The 17,964-nt window shown below is 54.2% G+C and overlaps 1 protein-coding gene across 5 annotated transcripts in view; it reads right to left on the bottom strand.

Moving 5' to 3' along the window:
• The window catches only part of SMOC2 (SPARC related modular calcium binding 2), a 164,778-nt gene that overhangs the window by 112,184 nt on the left and 34,630 nt on the right, over positions 1–17,964 (bottom strand). For all 5 annotated transcript variants that reach the window (XM_078447586.2, XM_078447588.2, XM_078447591.2 and 2 more), the window contains exon 2: positions 7,230–7,401. In XM_078447586.2, coding sequence (XP_078303712.1) covers positions 7,230–7,401 — 172 coding nt within the window. The remainder of the gene's footprint in view (positions 1–7,229; positions 7,402–17,964) is intronic.

Genomic DNA, 17,964 nt, shown 5'->3' with positions numbered 1-17,964 from the left:
GGAAGGACATTTCTAACCTCAGACCTGTTAGAACGCCATAAAAGAGTGAAGGCGAACGTGACTGGCGTAGGGTTTCTGCAAGAGAGACGCACAGATGTGACGAAAAAGTCCTAGGACACCGCTTTCTGCAACGGCTACTTCAGGTGGCCTGCCTGTGGGAAGGAAGTGCAGCTTCGACACGGCACGTAGCACGAACAAGGACCCCGCCTGAAGACTGGATGCAGGAGAGAGTCATGTGTACACACACGTGCACGCACAGAGGCACCTGCACACGCACACACAGACAACTCCCTTGCTGTCAAGTTCCTTTTAGAACAATGCACGATTGATCTCTCCTCTTGTCTGGTGGCCCAGAGGTTTTTACTCACCATCTATGCACACAGATGCACACACGCACACACATCTGTACACATACACATGCATACACGGGTACATGTACATATATGCACAGATAAACAGGTGCACGTGCACACACAGATACACACACAATACACACCCAATACACACCCACACGCAGGTATGCAGACACACAATACACACCCACATGCACACGCACACACAACACACCCACATACACAGACACACACAAATATGCACACACACGACATGCCCACATACCATCTGTGCACACAGATGCACACATGCACACACATATGTATACATACACATGCATACATGGGTACACGTACATATATGCACAGATACACAAGTGCACATGCACACACAGATACACACACAATACACACCCACATGCACACGCAGATATGCAGACACACAATACACACCCACATGCACACGCACACACATATATGCACACACACAATATATACCCACATGCATACGCACACACAGATATACACACACAACATACACCCACATGCACACACACACAATACACACCCACATGCACACACAGATATAAACACACTATACACACCCACATGCACACGCACACACAGATATGCAAACACACAATACAATACACACCCACACGCACACACAGATGCAAACACACAATACACACCCACATGCACACGCACACAGATATGCACACACAGTACACACCCACATGCACACGCACACACAGATATGCAAACACACAATACACACCCACATGCACATGCACACAGATATGCACACACAATACATACCCACATGCACACACACACACAGATACACACACACAATATACACACACATGCACACACAGATATGCACACACACAATACACACCCACATGCACACGCACACACAGATATACACACACAATATACACACACATGCACACGCACACACACAATACACACCCACATGCATACACAGATATGCACACACACAATACACACCCACATGCACATACACACACAGATATGCACACACACAATACACACCCACATGCACACGCACACACAGATATGCAAACACACAATACACACCCACATGCACACGCACACACAGATATGCAAACACACAATACACACCCACATGCACACGCACACACAGGTATGCAAACACACACAATACACACCCACATGCACACGCACACACAGGTATGCAAACACACACAATACACACCCACATGCACACGCACACACAGATATACACACACAATATACACCCACATGCACACGCATACACACAATACACACCCACATGCACACACAGATATGCACACACACAATACACACCCACATGCACATGCACACAGACATACACATATACACATATATGCACACACAATACACACAGCTACCTATATACACACAAGCACACAAGCATATGTACACATACACATATATATGCACACATGTGCATGCACAGATACACACATGCACACATACACACAGATACAACACAAAGATATACGTGTACATGTGCACACTAGACACACATGCACACACATGCATACACACAGAGATAGTCGTGCACACACACACATTCCACACATCCCGCATAGATTTCTTTTACAGAAATCTCTGTTTTGTTGAAGAAAATAATAGCAGGCTAAGAGCTGACTTAGCTTAGCTGAACCACACCCTGGGACCGGACGCTTGCTGTGGGTTCACAAAGCCTCCTGGTGAAGCTACAGGAAACACCCAGACGGCTCTGGCCTCCCAAAGGCGACGCCCCTGAAGTGAAAGGAGCCTGTTTCTTTACACTCCGCGTGTAAATCAAGGCTTGTCAGGGGCCTTCTCATGATTAGGAAAATGGTTGAAAGGAAGAATTCTTAGTGTTCACCTGGTCCCACCGCCCTGTTTTAGAGACGAGAAGGCTGGTGTGGACATGCGGCCCCAGCCAGCCGGCGAGAGAAACCGAGGCTGAGTCTGCAGTTCGCACACCTGAGCGGGCTTCAGAGCGCTGGGAAGTGTGCAGGGCAGGCGCTGGGACCTCCCGGCACCGCCCCACCCCTCGGGGGCCCCGATGTCCGCGTTCCGAGCGCCCACGTGGACAAACAGGCAGAGAGGAGAGGCCAGCGACTGTGGAGGAGTCTCGGGCTGCGGGGCGGTTACATCACATTTTTAGCAAAACTAACGGAAAGGTAGAGGGCGTTCAGAGACGCCAACACCAAGCCCAGCGGGGGTGAGCGACGCCTCCGGGCTCCGCAGAAATCCTCGGGGACGACACGCCCCGCTCACGCTGCCCTGCAGGTCGCTGCTTCCCGCTGGGTTCCCGGGACACAGGTGCCCAGCGCTTGGGCTGCCCTCCTGGGGGTCTGGCCGCTCAGAGCCCAGTGTCAGCAAGAAGTCCCTCCGTGGGCAGCCCGTGGACCGCACGTCCACAGAGGGAGGCGCTGGGGCCGCCAGGGTCTGTCCCCATTGAGGCCGCGGGCTCTGCTGTGTGTTCCCCATCGTGGGAGGGTCCCTGGTGCAGCTCGCCAGCTACGAGGTAACACTCCCCAAGGCGCCACCCCCAGTGGCTCTTCCCACCGCCACCAACAGGCCCAGAGGGACCACGGGTCTCCGCAGGGCTGCGGGGAAGGTTCCGAGCAGGCAGCCGTGGCGGGAGGCCTCTGCGGATGGTTCAGCAGGTTTCCCCAGACAGCACTATGACCCGGGATTTGTCCCGGCAGGGACTGACCACGGACGGAGGCCCCACAAGCACGTGTTCTGGCTTCTACTTATAGTCGCCGCTTGTCCAAGAAAACCCTGTGGGTGTGTGTCACTCGGGGTTCATGCAACACAATCGTCATGAAGAACAACAACCGCTCATCCGTCCGTCCCTGATGTGGGCACGCACTTCTGCCTCCACACGGACGTTGCCAAGGCCCCGCACGTCGGGCCCGCGTGCCGTGTGCTCACCGTGGCGCGGGGAGACCGTGGCCTCGCTCAGCCAGCCACGACGAGGACCACGAGACACTGGCAGCTAACAGGAATGGGGAGAGATCGGGAGCATTCTGTAAGCACATTCCTTTTCTTAGAAACTCCTGGGGCCCGGAATCCCCGAGACGGCTGTTTCTGTCACGTTTCTGCTATGACTTTGCTTCCGGAAATCCCAAAGTCGCTCCAACGCCTCCTGACGTTGGACCATTCCTCTTCCTTATTTGTTTTCCGGCTTTTTCATTGGATGCCAGAAATGTTGTCGAAAAGCAAGACAGCCCCAATGGACTCAGATCAAAGGGAAAATATTAATGTGTTTGCTAAGCTCTGAAAACCCAAACTCCACAAAATTTCTAAGAAAATATGAGAAAAATCCATCGGTGCCAACCACTGCATTTCTATTCAAGGGCAACACTTAGATCATGACATCAAATGCATAAAATATTTTAATCCAGCTTAATGAAACGTGGACTAAAACATTTTAGTTGTTTTCAAACCAGTACATTCAAAACAGGCCAGTGGGACTGCCACCCACCCAACGTCCTCAGAATATGCGATTGCCCATCTGCCAGACTGACACTATTTCAACCCCGGGGACGATGTGAGAAAAACCCAGACGGTTGTTTGTAGCACATGAAGCGGTGCAAGGGGACCTTCAGTCTCGTGCCCCCTCCTTCCCGTTCAGAGACGCAAGCTTCTGACCCGGCTGTGCTGTCGAATCTGCTGTACTCGTGCCCTGAGAGGGACGTAGGCGGTACCATGACTTCCCCAGTCCGGCAGGATTCCTGTCTCTGGCCCCATCCGCACCGGGGCTCCCTTGTACCTCTTCCCACTCCCCGTGAACCGTTTCCTCCCCGTTGGAGCCCTGGGCAGGGGAACGGCGTTGGTAAGCGATGGCACGGTTCGCCAGTCTATACGAAGGAGCCCATCCCCTGGACGGGGGCCGATCGCCACCGTGAGCCGGGATCCAGGTGGAAGGCTGCTTCCGCAGGGACGGTCCCGTCGCAGCCTGGAAGCCCCTTTCCAGGGCAGCCCCCAGCGTGGCACAGGCTCCTGTCCCCTACAAGATGAGGGCTGTTCCCAAATCATGCATCACGCGTATCAGGGGTGCGTGACGCCCGGTTATTTTAAACAAACGTGTGACTAATAATGTCGCTGTCAATAACCTTCATATTCGCTACCCTTGCCAGCTGAAGCACCAAATAAACTTGACTTTGAAATCTACGGGCATCCGTACATTCTTTTTATTTTAACCCCTTGGATTTCAGTGGAACCAGCTTTTGTGAAGTGAGTTTTATGTCTGCTCACTCCCCTTAGCACATTTTCTGTGTCACAGATCTATGGTCTGAAATTGGTTGAGGGAAGTGAATGAGAATCCCAGCCAAGGGAATTTCCCAGAAAACTTAGGCTGGATCCAAATACAAAGAGGGGAACGATGACATTATCAAAAAGGACACACGCGTCCAAAAGCAGCCCAGCACGGACGCCACGGTGGGCAGAGCGGAGCCCCAAGTCAAGGGCTCTGGAGAGCGACCTCGGGAGGTGTGGACTCGCGGGCCTTTGCATCAGGTTTCCACCCAGGGAGGACAGGGGCCCGGGCCCTGGTCTAACTAACCCCTCCAGGTGCCCGCAGGTGATCGCTAAGGCAGAGACTAACCCCGGCAGCTCCCCCGTGGCCTTCCGGCAGAACAGCTGATCGGGGTCATCTACAGGAACGTGGCACGAGAAAGCAGCATTGACTCAAACTTTACCACCGTCCCCACAGCATGCTTCCGCGGGCGAGGCCAGCACAGGCGACTGCTTCTAGAAGCTTCCCTGAAGACCAAGTCGCCTGATATTTGAATCTATTCTTAAATCGCCTCTCCTTTCTCAGCACAGATAACTGACGTGTAAAACTATAACCGAGGCGTCCAAATTCTTCTCAGTTTGACGAGTTCAGAACGAGAGTACAGAAATTAGACACGGAACAGAGAGGAACAGAACTCCTCATGCGGGTGCTTTTCTTTGAGGCCACTTTTCCGTGAGACGTGGTCATGCCGTTTCTGGCCAGGCCCACTGCAAATCACTCTTAAGTTCCAGCACAGTAAACACGCAGTGTTAGATCTCAGGTGCACAATGTAGTGATTCTGTAGTTACACATACCCTCGGTGCTCATCGCGACCCACGTCCTCTTTACCCGCTTCCTGCTTCCCCACCCCCCGCCACCACCACCTCCCCTCCGGTGACTCAACTGTGTTCTCTGTAGTTCAGAGTCCGTTTCGGGCTCGTCTCTCTTTCTTTTTCCTTTGTTCATTTGTTTTCTTTCTTGCATTCCACATACGAGTCAAATCCTGTGGCGTTTGTCTCTCTCTGCCTGGCTTATTTCGCTCAGTATGATACACTCTGGCTGCACCCATGTCGCTGCAAATGGCAAGATTTCATTCTTTCTGATGGCTGAGTAATACTCCGCTGCATACATGCCGCATTAGCTTCATCCATTCACTTATCAACGGACATCTGGGCTGCTTCCATAACCCGGCTGTTGTAGATAATGTCGCTAGAAACATTAAGGTGCACGAATGCCTTTGAACTGGTGTCCTGGTGTTCTCTGGGTAAATACCTAATAGTGCGACTGCCGGATCTTAGGGTAGTTCCGGAACCTCTGAGGAACCTCCATACTGTTTCCCAGAGTGGCTCTACCAATTTGCATTCCCACCAGCAGTGCACGAGGGTTCCCCTTTCTCGACACCCCAATATCTATTGGTTCCTGAGTTGTTAACGTTAGCCATTCTGACAGGTGTGAGGTGGTATCTCAGTGTGGCTTTGACTTGTATTTCCCCGATCGTGAGCGACAGTGAGCATCTTTTCATGTGTCGGTTGGCCATCCAGATGTCTTCTTTGGAGAGGTGTCCGTTCGTGCCTTCTGCCCATTTTTTAATTGGATTATTTGTTCTTAGGGTATTGAGTTGCATAAGTTCTTTACAGATTTTGGATGCTGACCCTTTATCGGATATGTCGTTTGCCAATATCTTGTCCCATTCTGTAGGCTGCCTTTTAGTTTTGCTGATTGTTTCCCTTGCCATGCAGAAGCCTTTTATTTTGATAAAGTGCCAATAGTTTATTTTTGCTTTCGTTTCCCTTGCCTCCAGAGACATATCTAGAAAAATGCAAATCATCTGAATCCCCGCACAACTGTCCAGACACCGTCTTTCCTAGTAAAAACCGTATGAGGGGCACCTGGGTGGCTCAGTCAGTTGGGCGTCCACTTCAGCTCAGGTCATGATCTCACAGCTTGCGGGTTCGAGCCCCGTGTCGGGCTCAGTGCTGACAGCTCGGAGCCTGGAGCCCGCTTCGGATTCTGTGTCTCCCTCTCTCTCTGCCCCTCCCCTGCTTGTGCCCTGTCTCTTTCTGAATGCAACTCTGTTGGGGCTCAAAGCATCAGCATACTCTGCGGAGTCAAACCCTTCATTAACATAGGAAGTATTTCAGTGTTTTGCTCGGAGCGTGCTAGTTAAATGTAAATCTGCTTCCTAAATCAGGATAATCAAAAATTTCACGTGTAAAATCAACACGAAAGAAATCGCCATCGACCCCACGGGTGCTGTGTGACCTCCCACTGGCTGGAAGGGGGGACAAGACAGGGCTGACGGAAGCAGGATTAACTTTGGTGAGAATAAAACACTCAGAAAGTGTTCCGTGAAACGCCGATACGCGTGTGTTGAGATGGCACCAAACAGCCTAAGAAAAGAGCACGAAACAAGGTAAAAGGTGCCTCTGCCCTTGAGTCCCCGAAATTTCCCTCCTTCCTGACACAAACCCGGAATCCCTGAGTTTTTACGCATAAAAACGTTGCAAAGGTGAGAACAAACCACTCGGCCTTACGCTTAGCGGTTGATCGGCCGGCCTCTGAGCGAACGATCAGACACGGCTCACCTCTGCAGTTGCCCCGGTAAGCGATCTCCAGCTGAGGGTCCTTGCACTTGGCACGCTGGAACTCGCAGCGGGACAGGAAGGTCCGGCCGTCAGACGCGCACAGTGGCTTCTGTGAGGAACCCGCACACACCAGCTGGCAGTCCTTGTCCTTGTCTTGATCCACTCGCAAAAACTTGGGGGAGAAAAGAAAAAGAAGCCAGACAAATGTAAAGAGGCGTTTCTGCAGAGCAGCGGGAGACGGACGTTGGCCTGAGGCCACCGCCGATCGCAAGCTGCGGCGGTCAGAGACATCGCGGGGGCCCGAGGACTCTGAGCCACGGGCCAGCAGGGAGGTCGACGGCCCGCGGTCTCCAAGCCAGCGTCTGCGGCTGGATCCCGGAGCTCCAGACTCAATGGTGCATAACACGGTCCATCCCGCAGTGGGATGTGTGGGAAACCCGCTTCGCCTCCATCGTCCAAGAGACCGGGATTTTAATCTGTAAATTCACTCGCCAGTTCCCTCCTGCGTGCGCCACGTCTCATGGTCACCCTGGGCCGTAAGGAGGGCAGCGGAGGAGCCAGGAGGCGGTGGCGCCTCACCACCTCCCTGTCCCAGCGACCCCCTCCCGCGTACTTGCTCAGATTACGGTTTTCTGAATAAATGCCCCGGGCCCTGGGGGAGCTGCTCGCTCCCGGGACACGGGGCGTGCCCAGCAGTCGGGGGTCTGCCCGCCCGGGGCCACGGGGGCTGCGAGCCTGGGACCACGCGAAGGAGCCAGTGCAGAGGGCCCGGCGGCCCCCAGCGCCCGCGCTCGCAGGGGTTCCCCATCCCACGTCGGCGACTGCTGACACCCCGACGCGGCATCACGGAGCCTACGGTGCCCTCCGGTGGTCCGGCGGCCCCCACGCCGGCCCTGCGTGGACGGTCCCGCTGCAGGCGGCCCACCTCACGCCTGCCCAGCGCGGGACGGCTTTGTACCACGGCATAAATGGCACCTCCGGGCGCCTGTGGCCACCGGCGCATCCCCCGCCCCACGTGGGGTTTTCTCTGGTTTGTGAGCACGAGCCCCGCGCTGAAGGAAAACGCCGGGGGCAGAGCCGCGGTCGTCACCGCCTCCCGCGGGCACCGCGTACGTGCGAGCAGGTGGACGTGGCGTCGTCTGTCCCGGAAACACCCGCGGAGCCAGAGAGCGCCGTGCTCAGGGCCTGTCCCCTTCAGAGTCCGCAACGGGGGACACGCGGGCATGGGTCCAGAAGCCCAGGGAGCCTCACCAGGAAGAGAAAAGCAAGCGGAAAGGCGTCGCCGCTTTCCCGGGGGTGTGCGACACGTGCTCCTGTGCTCAAACCTGGGCGAAGCGAGCGCAGAAGAACATCTGACCGAACTCTGGCCACAGAAGTTTCCGGGCCCGGTCGTTCCACTTTGCCCAAAATGTGTTTTAACTTTGCGGCCCCAGAGGCGCGCCCGCCCCCGGGTCCACCCAGCTCCTGGGAGGTGCCGACGCGTCGGCCTGCTGTCCCGGAGGGAGAGCGGCCCCCCCAGAGATGTCACCCCCAGCCACTCGGGGCTCTGTCCCTGCCTCGTCCTTCCGCAAAGACAGACCTCCTCTCACACCACACAGCTGGGCCCTGACAGTGTCATGTGGGAGAGACAGACAGACAGACAGACAGAGACACAGACACAGAGAGACAGAGACAAGACAGAGAGACAGACAGAGACACAGAGAGACAGAGCCAAGACAGAGAAACAGAGACAAGACAGACAGAAACAAGACAGAGACAGAGAGACACAGATAAGACAGAGAGAGACAGAGAGACAGAGACAAAGAGACAAAGATAGAGAGAGACACAGACAGAGAGACAGAGACACAGAGAGACAGAGACAAGGCAGAGAGACAGAGATAGACACAGAGACAGAGAAAGAGACAGAGAGACAGAGACAACACAGAGAGACAGAGACACGGAGACAAGACAGAGAGAGACAGAGTCAGAGACAGACACAGAGACAAGACAGAGACAGAGACAAGACAGAGACAGAGACAGAGACAAGACAGAGTCAGAGAGAGACAGAGACAAGACAGAGAGACAGAGACAGACACAGAGACAAAGAGAAACACAGAGATAGAGATAAGACAAAGATACAGAGGCAGAGACACAGAGATAAGACAGAGGCAGAGACAAGACAGAGAGTCAGAAAGAGACACAGAGACAAGACAGAGAGACAAGACAGAGTGCCAGAGACAGAGAGAGACACAGACAGATAAGACAAAGAGTCAGAGAGAGACACAGAGACAAGACAGAGAGACAGAGACAAGACAGAGAATCAGAGAGAGACATAGACAAAGACAAGACAGAGACAGAGAAAAGACAGAGAGACAGAGACAGAGAGAGACACACACACAGAGAGACAGAGAGAGAGAGACACAGACAGATAAGACAAAGAGTCAGAGAGAGACACAGAGACAAGACAGAGATACAAAGAGACAGAGACAGAAAAAAGACAGAGAGACAGAGACAGACACACAGAGAGACACAGAGAGACAGAGAGAGAGAGGCAGACACAAGACAGAAAGACAGAGACGGTGTAGGAAACAAGGAGCACAGGTGAGCCTGTGAGCTCTCAGGACCAGCCCCGCCCCCAGGCACAATAATAAAAAAAAGCCTAGTATTGGGGCATTTAGAATTTGACCATAATTCTTGATAATTTAACGGTGTAGAACTAACAATGGAGCCATTCTTTGTCAGAAATAAGAGAACACACACTTCACACACGTTTCTCCCCCTTCCCATTTTTAACAGCAATTATGTTCCAAGGAGACAGTGCATTTACCGGGGCTGTGTTCTTCAACAAGGCCACTTAAGGGGAAATAGAACAGTCCTAGTTTAAAGAATTCACTGTTTACCTTTTTAAGTTCATCTATTTATTTAGAGAAAGAGAGAGAGAGCGGGGCGGAGCAGGGAGAGAGGGAGAGAGAATCCCGACCAAGCAGGCTCCGCGATGGCAGTGCAGAGCCCAACAGGAGGCTAGGTCTCAGGACCAGGAACCACGAGATCACGCCCTGAGCCAACATCGAGAGTCGGATGCTCAACCCACTGAGCCACCCAGGCACCCCAAGAACTCACTCTACTAAAAGAACTTGGTTGAGGGTCTTCAAACTAGTTCAGATAAAAGGTAATTTGCCAAGTTTAGAAAGGAATCAATAGGACCTTGAGCGACACTATTTTAAGGAAAACCTCAGAGTTGCAGGGGTCCCCATGTCTTTGTGTGCCCGACGGCAAGGACAGCGGCAGGGGGTGCCCACGCAGTGTCTGTCCAGACACCGAGGGAGACATCCTGCATGGACGCCAGACAGGTCAAATGCAAATGGGTCAAAAACACGGTCTATATTTTGATTAAAGCAAGGGTGTAAGCCGGAGGGAAAGTCAGAACAAGATCCAACCATTAAAGGAACGGGTTAAAGCATCCCTGAAGTCTGCATATGGATGGATCCTTCCACAGTGAGATTGATTCAAGACTTCTTTCTACTGTTTACGCTACGGCATAACATCAAGAAATACGTAGGTCTCCAGCTGTAAGATTTGCAAAAGCATCAACTTTCTAACCCGGAGGCCACTAGGCAGTGAGTTTAGCTCCTAAGTGTGTTTGCTTCCTCTGCAGACGAGGTTGACCCTGGGGATCGGGCGGGACAGAAGCACGGTCAGGGGGTCGGGATGCCAGCACACCGCTGGCTGGCGCGTAAGAAGAAGTAATTCTGAGAGCAACTGAAGGACAGGTGTGAGAGGTCACAAACGCAAGCCCGTTCTAAGGAGCAACGTCTCCATTTTCAGCCCTGAGCCTTCCCTGCTGTTAGCAAATGAGAGAATGGAAACCCACGATGCCGACGTGGAGATCTCGTAAAGTCTACGACTTGCGCTCAAGGGGGAAGGGAAGCACAGCCCACTGTAGGTGTTTCTCCCGGAGACACTGCCGTTGCGTGTACTCACCCATTCATTCATTCATTCATTCGTTCCCTAGAAGTAATATAAGCCAATTCAGATGCGGCTTTAATTGAATAATTATTCAGTCACTGCTGCCTACCTCCTCTCATCTCCAGGAAGGTGGGGCCCAATGGAGGGCCTGCACCTGTAGAATTTACAATTTAGAGGGCAGCAAACCTGGGACCACAGACAGTCACCGTGTCATCTGGGACCACACATGATCACTAGGTCCTCTGGGACCACCCGTAATCACCACACCAGCCAGGGCCACCCGTGATCACCAGGTCAAGAGAAAGTAGCAGGTTTCTGAAGGAAGAGTCAGGAAGAAAATGAAGGGTCAGTCCTTCCCCCAGGGTCAATGCAGAGGGGTGCTGTGAGAGGAGGACCCAAGATGGGGTGACAGATGTGGGATGGGGTGATACAGAGGCTGAGGCCACATGTGTGAGCAGCAAACCCCAGGAAAACTCTCCACCCTGTGTGGGACCACCACAGACCTCCCAGGACTTGAAAGCAGCCAGGGGAAACGCAGTCCCCACGGCCTCGCTGAGACGCTGGGGCACGCAGCTTCTAGATGCTTCTTATGGCTGGGAGTGATGTGGAAACACACTATGATGGAATCAGGAGGCCTAGAAACCATTATCTTTCTTGTTTTTTACCACACTGACTTCACTGTTTGAGTGAACATAGATTTGGGGGGGGGGGGGGAGAGACAGAATACGAGAGGGGTAGGGGCAGAGGGGGAAGGGAGGAAGGGAGGGAGGGGGAGGGAGAGAGAGAGAGAGAGAGAGATATCGAGACAGAGAATCCCAAGCAGGCTCCACGCTCAGTGCAGAACCCAACCCAAGGCTTGATCGCACGACCCTGGGATCATGACCTGAGCCAAAATCAAGAGTCAGACACTCAACGGACTGAGCCGCCCAGGCGCCCTGACAGAAGACTTTCTCTGTGTTTTTAGAGACTCTGTGCTGGCTTTGGTCCCCAGACCTGTTGTTTCCTGGAGCTCTTCCAGCCCCTTCATGGACCCCACCTGCCGTACGGTGAGACTTAGGCTCCAGCCCCCGACTCAGGGCGGCCACATGTTGTGCTGAACTGTTTGCTCTGCAAATCTCTTCCCTTTCCCCCAAACACCTCCGTTTTCTCTGTTTTCCTTGCCTGCTTCCACATCAATAGCAATTGCAATATTCATGTATTTTTGCTTCTTTTTAGCACTTCTCGGAGGTAAGTCAAGAAGTCTCTTGGGTTATTCGTTGTTCCAGATTTATGTTTGTTTGAGATTCCATGAGAACATGGTTATTATAAAATTCTTCTTTAAAAAATATCGTGCAGATGGTGTAACCTTAATGCGAGACTTTGGGAACAACAAAAAAATCACCTTAGTCAACATCTGTCATTATTTCCAAGTACCAGATTTGACTTGTCTGCCCATGGCAGATTTGGATTCTACAAATACCCCATAAAGATTCCATGCAGCCGAACTCCCAGTCTCAGACATCACACCCTCTCACCAAACGGTCTCACCGTATTTGGATCACTTCAAAGTGTTTACAGAAGGTCCACCGGACCTTGGGCTCAATCTTCATTAGTTTAAGCTATAACCAAGTGCCAGTTCTCCATCCAGAATCCCAGGAAGCATCGAGGACCGTGCCAAATGAATATGTAACGATTTACGTGTTTTTCTTGGGCTCCCACCTTGTGAAACAGGCCAAGGCTGGGACATAGGAAACCCTGACAGTGGACATCCGATCAACGGCTCAGAGCCCCTGGGACGGGGTAAAGACGATGTATGTTCATCTGTGCGGCCTTGGCAACCCAGCCACACAGTGAGTCTACAGTTGGTGCTCAATAAATGTTTGTATTGATATACCTCTGGGAAACCCATTATGGAATTACTAGGACACACTGCAGAGGAAAGAGAAGGTATTCGAGCAAACTGACGTAAGGGCGCAGGGATGATGGAGAGCCAAGGCCACAGACAGACACTCGAACTTCAGGAGGGGAGACTCACACTGGGCACTGTCTGCTGTGACTGCATCAGAACGAGCAAGCCTGGGTTCCACCCTGACACCTTCACGGTCTCTCCGCCACCCTCTGAGGCACACTCCTTATCTCGTGGGCACTTCCTACATCTCCGGACTGAGGCACAGAGAAGCCCAGACATCAGATCTGCCCTGTAGTGGCACCAAAACAAGTATTCTACTTGGAGAGCAATTCCCAGTGAGATGTTAAAATAGTTTAAGTGAGAAGTGTGTAAACATAAAAGGGCAGCACTATCAACAACAGTCAAATTACATCCATCGATGGATGAACAGATAAAGAAGATGTGGTGTGTATATATATATATATATATATAGACACACACACACACACACACACACACACACACACGCACACAATGGAATACTACTCAGCGATGAAAAAGAATGAAGTCTAGCCATTTGCAACTACGTGGATGGAACTAGAGGGTATTGTGCTAAGTGAAATAACCCAGCCGGAGAAAGACAAGTATCCTACGATTCCACTCCTATGTGGAATTCAGAAAACACAACAGATGAACATAGGGGGAGGGAAGGAAAAATAAACTAAGATAAAAACAGAGAGGGAGGCAAACCACAAGAGACTCTTAACTATGGAGAACAAACTGAGGGTTGACGGAGGGGAGGTGGGTGAGGGGCAGGGGAAAGTGGGGGGGGGGGCACTTGTTGGGATGAGCACTGGGGGTTGTATGTGAGTGATGAATCACTGAATTTCAGCCCTGAAGCCAACACCCCAGTACATGTTAAGTAACATGAAATAAAATAAAATAAGTAAAATATAAAATAAAATAAAATAAAATAAAATAAAATAAAATAAAATAAAATAATAAAATACAATAAAATAAAAATAAATACATACATACACAAAATATGTGTTCCTGGAGCTCAAAAAAAGAAAAAAAAAATCAACCTGGGAATCAGACGGGGCCCATGTCAGAGCCGGTGTCCTGACCTTGGCCGTCTGCACGCCGGGGTCCCCGCAGTTCGGCGGCACCGCGGTCAGCTGGGCAGCTGGCCGACCGAGCGGATGCCTGGCCTCCGCCCCAGCAGCGAGACCCTGCTTTGCAGGCCCGGGGCGGCGCCGGGAATCGCCCGTCTGCGGGGCCCCGACCCTGCTTCTCGGCGGCGCTCCCCGGCCAGGCGGCGGGAAGCCGGCGGGCGGGTGTCCACGGTGCTGCCGTGCAACCCTGACGGCCAAGCCTCGGTGTTCGGAGACGGGCTCCGGACGATCCGGAGCCCCCAGGAGCCCCAGCGTTTTGGGAGGCAGCTAACCGGGGCCACGGGCCGCGGCTGTGGTGCTTTGGGCCCCCGCTTCCCTAGGGCTATCGAATCCACTCTGTTGATGAAACGACATTTTCCGAGGCATTCGGCCAGTTCCTTTCTCCAGGCTCCTGCTCATTTCAAAGCATTTAGAGCAAATTCCACTAAAGTGCATGTTAGAGGACACCAAGTAGCCCGCAAGGCAGGGGGCGCGCATCCCAAAGCTGAGACACCAGATCACTCGTTCCCCAGCCAGACCTCCGCGGGGACCACGCGCTCTGCAGCGAACCCGCTCCCGCTGCAGACGCGGCCAGAGGGGGACGGGGGACAGGAAGACCGGGCCCGCGGGACACAACCTGCCCACGCGGCCCCAGGAAGCCCGCCCGGCCAGGCGTGCGGGACGGGACGAGCCAGGAAGCCTCGCACACGCTTCCCGCGTTTGCGTTCTTCAAGCGCGGAGGGTGAGTACCTCGCCTTAGGGGCAGGGACCCCCGATCTCCGGATGAAGACCGAGCAGGGTCCGGTTCCCGAACTCCAGTGAGACCCACGCGGTGTCCGAAATACCGCCTACGTTCCCTGCTGCAGCGAGCCCTCCATCGGCCCCGCGCTCGCCATCTCGCCCGTTCTGGGACGAGACGTGCGCCCCACACGGACTCGGCCAGCAGGGACGCTCGGCTGCTAACAAGGTCACGGGCCTGGTTCCCGCGGGGCTCTCCGGACAGCCCGCGCACAAAGCAGGTTCGAACAAGGACGTGCCATGTGATGAGCCAGACACCGAGCGCTCCCGTGGCGTCGAGCGCTCCCGTGACGGCCCGCTCGGGTCCCGGGCGGCAAGAATCCTGCTCCTCCCGCCACAGAGGCAGGCGTGTGCTCCCGGGGCACAAGCAGGGAGCACTCCGCGGAGGAAAAGAGCGGACAAGGACACCGTCATCTCTCCTGTACTCGCCTCCGCCAACACGACTGCCACACCCCCAGGTGAAGGAAACCGGTGCAAAAAGGCAGAGCCCTTCCCCGTGACACAAAGAGCCAAATGCCCTTTGCTCACATGCCCAAGGGGCAAGTGCAGAGGCGTCCCCTTCAGAAGGAACACTGCCAGGGCCTGGAGGTCAGGGGGAAAGCCCTCGGGAGCACCGATGAAGACACCAAGGCTCTCAGAGGACACCACGCTCAGATCTTCATGTGACCGACGAAGAGACAGAGGGTCCCAGAGGAGGTCACACCGTGAGCACACACAGCAGGGTCCGTGACCCGCGGGCTCCGGGGCTGGGTCGTCTCTCTCCGGGCGTTGACCCCGGGGCTACGATATCCACCCCCCACACGGACCAGTTTTCTGGAAGAAACCGCAGAAGGCAGCGTGGAGGAGGGGCTGGAGGGTCGGTGACAGAGCGGCCCTTCCGCCCGCCTCCCTCCTGGGTTTTCATCCTCTGGCTTGACGGGCGCTGGCTCATGTCGGGCATCATCAGAAAAGGGAGATGGCTTTTCCCCTCTCACCTTGGTTTACACGTTAGAACAGATTCCTCACATTTTTTAACAGTCTTGGTTTATGTTATGAGATAGCCAAGGCATGGGATCCTTGCACGGGAATTCTCTTCGCGGTCGTTTGAAATGCAGCATCTGAAACCTGTGAAGCAGTTATGCCACCATCGAAAACTATCATCATCGCTGAAATGCACCAGTACAATCTCTGAGATAGGTGGGAACGGTTCTGGAAGCCCCACGCTCGCCAGCCGCGGCTGCTTCTGGAGTCCATCACCCGACACCTCGGCCCGGGGCGTCGGCATCCCGCTCCCCGAGGGGCGAACGCAGGAGAATCGGCTCCCTGTCCTCGTCTGCGGGCTTCCTGCATCCCACAAGCAAACCGTGTTTCAGCAGATCTGGAAAGCTGGGAGGCACGAACCTGCAATTCGCCCAGAACCTTTGGATCCCGCAGCCCGCGGCCCTCTGGAGCGGCACGGCCCAGTACCGAAACCGTGAGCCACGGGCAGCCATTTATATGGAGATGAACCAAAATTAAACAGGATTTGAAATCCAGGGGCCCCCCTCCACAGCTGCTTTGAGTTCCCCAGAGCACCTGTGTGTGGAGCTGAAGGCAGGGGACAGAGCATTTCCATCGCTGAGGACAGCTTCCCCACAGTGCCATCCAGAAGCGAGGGGTAAAGCGGGATTCGCCCCTCCCCTTGCTCCCTAAAGCCCAATTTTTAGAACAGTCGCAAAAACACAAATGAAAATCAGTTCGTGGCTCTATTGGTAATGACACAAATCCAGAATGCCGAGAAAAGGATCTTCTTCTGGAAAAAATTATGTTGAAATTAACACCTTTAATTACAGAGCAGAGAGAAATGCCTTGATTACAAGGGAAGGGGAAGGGAGGGGGAGGGGAGGGGGAGGAGCAGGGAAGAGGAAATGGAAGGGGGAGGGACTGCAGGGGACTACAGTCCTTTCTGCAGGACGCAAGGGCATTTCAGGGCTGAGGCTCGAGCTCAGGAGCAGCGAGGGAGGTGAGGGGCAGCTGGGGGCCGGGGGCCTCACGTGGCCTGGGTGAGCGTGGGGACACTCAGGACACACACCCAGAAGTCCCCGTGGTCACTGCCGACCAGTCATCTTCCCCACGAGGCACTCGAAGCAATACGCACATCGTCCACTTTTTACAGAGAAATTAAATGTCCCAAAGAGACACAAAGAAAACCTCGGGTTTCTCCAAGGAGGAAAATGTCAGAACTCTGGAAGCCAGCCCCACGGTGTTGACTGGAATCAGCCGCCGTGGCCCTGGGTTAACATCAGACAGTGCCAGACAGGCAAGGTCATGAATCAAACCCACCACCATGGGTCTCCCAGAGCCCACAGCTTCCAGCGGGGGGAGCTCCTGGATGTGGAGTCCCAGGGTGGGGGTCGGGGTGCTCCCCAGACGTGCAGAGTCCTGAGGGTAGGGGAGTGGGAGTGCTCCCCGGAAGTGCAGAGTCCCAAGGGCGGGGGTGGGGGTGCTCCCCAGATGCGCAGTCCCAAGGGGCGGGGGGTGGGGGTGCTCCCCGGACGCACAGAGTCCCGAGGGGTGGGGGTGGGGGTGCTCCCCGGACATGCAGAGTCCCGAGGGCAGGAGTAGGGGTGCTCCCCGGATGTGCAGAGTCCCGACGGTGGGGGGGGGGGGGGGGGTTGCTCACCGGACATGCAGAGTCCCGAGGTTGGGGGGGTGGGGGTGCTCCCAGACATGCACAGTCCCGAGAGCGGGGGAGGGGTGGGGGTGTCCCCGGTGTAGAGAGTCCCTAATTCTGTGCCTCACTTAGAGACCGAAATTCCTGCCGGGAGGCAAGTCCACATCCACACGGGCTCTACACATCCTTGGACACACCTGGCTGATTACGGGCCAGGAACCAATGCCCCGAATCGGCAAGGCCAAGGGACCTCTGGCTCCCAGACAGGCCCCGGGGGGTCGGGGCCGATCAGCGGCTGTACCCTTGGTGGCCTGGCTCGGGGACGGGACTGCTCCGGCC

This window comes from Panthera onca, chromosome B2 (genome assembly GCF_046562875.1).
Source record: "Panthera onca isolate mPanOnc1 chromosome B2, mPanOnc1 haplotype 2, whole genome shotgun sequence".
Classification (NCBI taxonomy): Eukaryota; Metazoa; Chordata; class Mammalia; order Carnivora; family Felidae; genus Panthera; species Panthera onca.
This window is presented reverse-complemented; position numbering and strand designations above follow the sequence as displayed.